The 7,202-nt window shown below is 49.9% G+C and overlaps 1 protein-coding gene across 2 annotated transcripts; it reads right to left on the reverse strand.

Moving 5' to 3' along the window:
* Positions 1-1,737: 1,737 nt before the first annotated feature.
* On the reverse strand, positions 1,738-6,686 carry LOC121055525 (trihelix transcription factor GTL1-like). 2 transcript variants are annotated; one of them, XM_040528098.1, is made up of 4 exons: positions 6,460-6,686; positions 5,709-6,185; positions 3,370-5,011; positions 1,738-3,233 (listed from the first exon to the last, which is right to left on the reverse strand). In XM_040528098.1, exons 2-4 carry the CDS (start codon positions 6,110-6,112, stop codon positions 2,850-2,852), a joined length of 2,430 nt encoding a protein of 809 aa, XP_040384032.1. In that variant the 5' UTR covers positions 6,113-6,185; positions 6,460-6,686; the 3' UTR covers positions 1,738-2,849. The 2 variants fall into 2 exon arrangements, with proteins under 2 accessions (XP_040384032.1, XP_040384033.1); XM_040528099.1 differs by lacking the exon at positions 6,460-6,686 and having other exon boundaries at positions 3,116-3,229; positions 5,709-6,318.
* Positions 6,687-7,202: the final 516 nt, after the last annotated feature.

Here is a 7,202-nt window from a genome sequence, read left to right on the forward strand (position 1 = left end):
AATTTTTCACTGCTTCTTACTACAAACTTATATTTGGAATACATAATTGCTTTTTTATATGAAAATAAACTACTATTAATTCCAAGCCAAGAAGTGAGGTGTTGTTATTATGCCAGTCTCAATACATGTTTTATAAGGATATAATACATATTAAATAAGGTGTCACATCAGTAAAATTGCTGATTTGATAGAGTCATTTAATAAGGGAGTTTCATTAGATATGAGATATGAGAGAAATTTCATCCCTATAAAACTCATCTAACTCGGTTATTTAGTTTACAGTGTTGATAACTATGACATGAAAATATCCAGTGTGACTGGCCTTACAGTCAGGGCAGCATGGTGAGCGCCCCTGCAAGCTCCACGTTCCCCCATAATTAAACAGGAGGCATCAATCCCACAGCTCTCCATTCTTTTTAACCTTTTATGGCAGACACATCACCCCACACTTCAACCGTTTTTATACGGATCCCTAGCCAGCCAGCCAGCCAGCCTGCACCCAAAAACTAATTTTGTATGCTTGCCAAATGGATCACCACGCCACACTATAGCTGCTAGACACCCCCTGCTGGCTCTAACTCCGATGCATCCAAGCCTAAAGAACAGTGGTAGGGTATCTCACGTACTAAGAGCACACTTTTAATTAGAGGATAACTAGTGCTACTAGCATTATATTAGTATATTAACGTACTCATCTTTTTACTTCTATTTATATTTATAAGCTAAACTTAATTTTTTACATTAAATTTTGAGTTTTAAGTTACTTTAGGATTTTTCGCTGTAGTTTATTTGTTATTCTTGGCTTTTATATAACTAAGAATATGTATATAAAAGTTTTATGTATAATTTTTTTATTTGCAAATATGTCGTTTGGTTTTTTTATAATAAAAGGCCAAACAATCGTCCCCTAGTTCTCCTTCGTTTCCATGTATGTAATGGCAATTTGGGACTCTAGAATTATTCCAGTTTATTTTTCTTTAAAAATCCTTCGAATGTAAGAGACCCTAAGAATTTATATGCTTTTTGAAGTAAAAAACTAAAATAAAGGGAACATATTCTATTCTAGCCATACAAGTGGTTAATTTTTAAAAAATGAATAACATTTTTATGTTATTTAGGGAATGTTTATATTTTAAGAATGGGGGAGTAGTACCCTACTGTGTATAAAAGTGTGGTTTAATCAACAAGAATTTGTGCAAGTGATAATTAATCAAGTGTCACTTTGTAGCACATGCTCTCTTAGCTAGCACTCGAGGCTGTCATGATAGGGATCTATACAAGATCCTTCTGGTTAATTTTGTGCTGGTAATTTATACTGAATTTTTAACTTTTGGTCTAATTAATATTTTGCAGGCATTTTGATTTACATGCATGGTTGTTTTACATTAGCATAAATATTCTAGGATAATGCATGCATCTGACATCATACCAGAACATCGAACTAGTTAGCTTGGATGCTATATGTAGCCATTTTAATAAGTTTACCCCGATTATATATATTTTGATAATTACTTCTTTAATTTTTGCACCCTATATATCAAACCCTTGATTTTGCTCTATGGTATGCTAATCTTTGGCATGTGAGGGCTATCTCCCCAGACTTATATACTAATCCTGGCATAGCAATACATATTAATATTTGAAAGATCGAGATCCTTATGGGATCTAAAACCAAAAGCTTACAATAAATTAAGCATTGGATCCTAGGGTATAACCAGAACTGCACATGTAATTTAAATCTTTGCATCTGCCACCAATCCTTCATTTCTCTATAAATAAATAAAGTAGACAAGGAGCATCACACTTAGAAGAATGCTGGTATAAGAATAGCAAGAATTTAACATGTAATATGTCGCAAGTATACACTGTAAAACTTCGGTAACAACATTTTGGGAAAAGAAAGGAAAAAAAAACTCAGGTAATACATAATGGACAGTTTAGGTAATTAAAAAACAAAAAGAAAACATATAAAAAGTAAAAGAAAGAGAGAGAGAGAAAATACAAGAAGAAAAAAGAGGAGAGAAATAGGAAAAAAAATCCGGCATACACCAGCAGCACCAGCTCTCTTGTTTCACTGCCACTTGATGAGCACATCTTTTTTCACCTTCAATTTTTTTTTTCACCGCGCCTTTCTTGCAACATGCCACAGTAGATCGAGCAGTAGTACACATAGCCAAACAATTTTTTTTACCGAGGTGTAACAACCACAAGTTCACAACAACGGCATCATCATTTTTGCACATATATACCCTTGTCTTCCATTTTTAACCGCGAGAGCGAGGTGTTATTACCGCTCCTCTCCTATTTCGTTTTTCACCGCACCAAAGTTTGTTTTTAACCCTCTCCATGAACCCTCGCCAATGGAGGGTTCCTTATTAAATTTACCACAACAAATCAATAAATTACCACACCACCAATTTTTTTTTGTTTTTGACACTAGCTAGAGAGAGACCACTGTAATTAACACAAGAACGAATCAAGAAATGGATGCTACTGTACAAGCTCTTGCTAGGACATGCATGCAGCGACGATCTGTGATGGGCATCATGCAAGCTAGGAGGAATTGAAATGGCGGTTTCGATCTGGCATGGAGATGCATGTAGCTGCTTAGCTTGCATGAGGAATCAATGGAGGAAATGCCGGAGAAAGAGAATTCTTGAGGTTTTAGGTTTTTGAGGTGTTTGAGATATGGACGAGCATGGAGGCGATCGACAGGTAGGTAGGTAGGTAGATACAAATGGTAGAAGAGACGGAGGAGGAAGAAGAAGATGCCATTGACGCTCAGGGAGGTATGCATGTGTAGGGGAGAGAGAGAGAGAGAGTCACCGGGTGTTTGTCTGATGGATGGATCACTGGACCATTGCCAAGAAAGATCCGGTTGTTGTCGTAGCGGCCGCCGTGCCGGGAGCGGCGGTGCCCGGCGGGTTGCCGGCGGCCGCGGAGGCCGCGGCGTTCGGCCTGACGACGTTCTGGTGGTGGCGGTGCGGCGGCGGCGGCGGCTGCTGGTGCTGGTGCTGGTGCTGCCTCTGGAACTGGATCTCGTACTGCATTTTGTTGCCGTCGACGTCGTCTTCGTCGTCGTCCTCCTCGTCGTCGTAGTCGTCCTCGTCGTCCTCGTCCATGTTGTCGCTGTCGCCGCCGCCGTCCGTTCGGCCGAAGGCGTTGTTCGCCGCCGCCGCCGCCTCCGCCTGCGGCTGCCTCTGCTCCATCATCTCCTTCATGATGTCCTCTGGCTTTAAATGCGCAGCGTTACGCAATCAGCATTGGATCACCAAAAACGAACAGCACCGTACCACGACGTACGCGCCAAATCTAATCTCTACGGCCACACGGAGAATGCACACGACGCCGTGCCTAGCTTTAGCTTACCTTCTTCGCCGCCGCGCCGCTCAAGAACTTGTTGCCGGCGGCGACGCTGCCGTTGCTCGCCTGCGTTTGCATGCCCCCGGAGCCGCCTCCGCCTCCCTCGGACGACGCGCCGCCGCCGTTGCCTTTCGTGCCGCCCCCGTTCCCGTTTGTGCTGGTGCCGTTCTTGGTCACGGGCTGGATGAGCTGTGGCGGCGGTGACTGCGAGATCGGCGCCGCCAGTGTCACCGCCGCCTCCGCGTGCTCCGGCGGTGGGAGTGCCGGCGCGGCGCCGCCGCCGCCGGAGGAGTTGAGCGCCGCCTTGTTGCGGTAGAGCGCGTCGAGCTGGTGGAAGTAGGGGCAGGTCTTGGAGTCCTCGGGGCGCTTCTTGTTGCTCTCCTTGACCTTCTTGAAGTACTTGTTGATGTTCTCCCACTTCTCCTTGCATCTCTTCGAGCTCCGGCTGTAGCCCAGCCGCCGCATGCCGGCGGAGATCTCCTCCCAGAGCGGGCCCTTCGGCCCGGCCTCCTGGTACCGGTTGTCCAGGTTGCTCCGCAGCTGGATCAGCGCGTGCACCTCCGCCTTGGGCCACCGCGACGACGACGGCTGCCCGCCGCCGCCGGACCCGTCGTATCCCGAACCGCCGCCCGCCGCGTCGTGCGGCTCGGCTGCGGGCGTCATGACAATGTCCATACTGCTTTGCTGCTGGTGGTGGTGTTGAGGCTGCGGCGTCGCGGGCAATGGCGACTTGGTCTGCGGCGAGGGCTGGGGCTGCGAGTGGGATGATGCCAGTGGTGGTGGTGGTGGTGGCTGCGACGATGGTGGCGGTGCAGCTGGCGCGGCGGAGGCGATGGGCGCGGGGTGAGGCGGCTGCGACGGCGCCGGCGGAGGCATGACGGTGATGGCGGGCGCGGGGATGGACGGCATTGGGATGGTCTGCCCGGTGATCTTCTGTATGAAGGAGACGACGGCTGCGTCGCGCGAGGCCGCCATGGCGCGCTCCTGCGCGAGGATCTCCTGCTCCCGCGAGAGCCGCGCCATCTCCTGCCGCCGCCATGCCTCCTCGCGGATCATGCGGTCCTGCTCCCGCTTCTCGATGGCCTCCAGGAAGCGTTGCTGCATCGCCTCCTGCCGCTCCATCACCTGCTTCATCAACCCCTCGAAGAACTTCATCATCTTCCCGCTCCCGCCGCCGCCGCCGCCCGCGGCGGCGCCACCCTCCGACAGCCTCTTCCTCTTCCCTCGCTCGTCCGCGCCGCCTCCCATGTCCTCCGTGCCCTCGTCGTCGGAATCCTCCTCATCAGAGTAATCCTCCGTGTTGGACGTCGAGAAGCTCATCACGTTCCCCATCATCGCCACCGGCGCCACGGGCGGCGGCTCGGCGGGGGCGCGCACGGCCGACGGCCCCGCCACCCCGGAAACCCCAGCAGCCGTCGCCGGCGGGGCGAGCGACGTCACCGGTACAGGAGCCACCGCCGCCGCTCCCGCAACCCCGGCGCCGGAGCCGGTGCCGTGCAGCGCCTCGAGCTGCGTGAAGAACCGGTACGTCTTGCCGTCGTTGCGGCCGGCGCGGCTCTCCTTGGTGCGCTTGTAGTATTTGTGCACGTTCTCGAACTTCTCCTTGCACTTCTTGGCGCTTCTCCGGTAGCCCTCCTCCGCCAGCTTCCTGCACCCAACCACCACGACGCCATGAACACACAGCAACAGCAAGAAGCTCGTCAATGGCGACCAGTACCACCAAAATTGCACAGATAATTGCAGGAAAAAAAACACACACGCATGAAACTGTAACCCTCACACAAAAGTTGCATGCATGTAGTAGAATTTTACTCGATTTGGGCACCCATTGGAAAAGATAAAGAAAGGCACATATATGCATACATGCAGCAATAGCTAGGATGAATCAAATCCCAAGAAGAGAATGCTGCGCAGGAGTAAAAATTCCATCTTTTTCCAGTGCTTGTGCAAAAGAACGCATTTTTTTTCGCTCAATTTTGCTTGCAAAATTCAGAGGCTGAGGAGACAGAATGGAATTGATGCCTCCGGATCTGAAGCGTATGGGTGTATGTACTGCCATCTTGATAAGAGATGGGCATGAAAAAATTTCTTGGAAAGGTGAGGAAGGAGAGTGATATCTGTATTATTTTAAAATGGAAAAGAAGTCACTGTGCTCGTGAAGGATGGTTAAGGAAAAAGTGAAAAAGAAGTGTTTTTTAGCCGGGTAATTAATTGACTGAGCGTAACCAAAATCACACCAGCCGGCTCTGGACGCCGCCGAGATTTCATGCAGCATTTCGCCGACGAGAATTCAGCCACGGCGGCGCCGGCGAGCAATTCTTGGGGCTCATGGCGTTGAATTTTACCTGGAGACCTCCTCCCAGAGCGGGCCCTTGAGGGTGGCGTCCCGGAAGGCGGCGTCCATGTCCGACCGGATCTTGAGCAGCGCCAGCGTCTCCTGCCGCGGCCACCGGTTGCCCCCCGCGCCGCCGCTGGCGCCCTCCTCGCCGACCGCCGCAGCCGCCAGCGCCTCGGCGTCGAACCCCCCGGCGCTGCCGCCGCCGACGCCGCCGGGCGCGCCGAGCTCGTCGTACTGCTGCCCCGGTGGCGGCCGGCTGCTGATGGGCGACGGCGCCTCCGCCATGGAGATCCGCTGCCCGCCTCCCCCGGCCGGCGAGAATGGCGACATCTCCGCCGCCGCCGCCTGCACGCCGAATTGCTGCACCGCTCCCCCTCCTCCTCCCCCTCCCCCTTGCTGCTGCTGCTGCATGCTACTACCTCCCCCTCCCCCTCCTCCTCCTCCTCCCCCCACCCACACTCGTGCACGCCGCCGAGTGTTACCACTGGGGAATGGAGGTGATAGAATGATCAGTACATCAGGAGTAGAGGTGAAAAGGATAGCATGAGAGACAGAGAGAGAAACCCAAGAAGAAAAAAAAGGAAGAAGAGGCAGCAGCAGCAACTAGCAAGACAAGGAGAAGAAGCACAAGAAAGGGAGGAAAGAAAGAAACACCAGTACAAGAAGAAGCCTGGCAAAAAAGAAAAAATACTCCTGCAACTGCAAGAGGAGGGACGAAGAAGAAGAGGAGGCAGCAGAGGAAAAAAGAATTAAGATACCATCACTAAGCCTGCAATAAATAATACTGGATGGATGAGAGAGAGAGAGAGAAGCATCATCAGCAGCAGCAGCAGGAGGAGAATATGATAGCTGTGAAGAGAGAGAGAGAGAGGAGGAAGAAGAAGTGAAAGTTGAGAAATGTTGAGTACAGAGAGAGAGTAGAGAGAGAGGAGAGAGATGCGTGTGCTTGCTGAAGATGAAGATGATGAGGGAGATGATGCGGGAGATAAAAACAAACAAGATGCTGCGCTGTCAGGGGAGAGAGGGAGCTTTACCCTGCCTAATGCTTAAGTTAAAAACCGAAAGGACAGAGGAGGGAGAGAGAGAGGAGTGTAGGGATGGTGTAGAGAGAGAAACAGGTGAAAGGGGAGTAGGAAACTGTGGGATGAGAGAGAAAGGTGAAGGCTTGTAATAAAAGGGAGAGGAGCACAAATACCTCTACAAAAACTCCCTCTACCTCAATCCCCATGGGGGGAATATATTGGATTCTGTGATTGATCATCATCGTCATCTGCTAGTCGGTTATTTTTCACCCTGGATATTTAGTCTTATGTTATGAGCAAAAATTCACTGTCTTTTTCTACTCTTTTTCTACGTTTTTTCTCTTTTTTATTTGTATATGTAAACAGGAGATAATTTTCTTTTTGTAAAAACAACACCTGAGTTTGAGCCAATTGGTTTCACTGATGACCAGTACCAAGCTAAGGACCATTGGAGTATCCAAAGGGGCAGTAGAAACAAT

The sequence above is a fragment of the Oryza brachyantha genome, chromosome 10 (genome assembly GCF_000231095.2).
Source record: "Oryza brachyantha chromosome 10, ObraRS2, whole genome shotgun sequence".
In the NCBI taxonomy this organism is placed as follows: domain Eukaryota; kingdom Viridiplantae; phylum Streptophyta; class Magnoliopsida; order Poales; family Poaceae; genus Oryza; species Oryza brachyantha.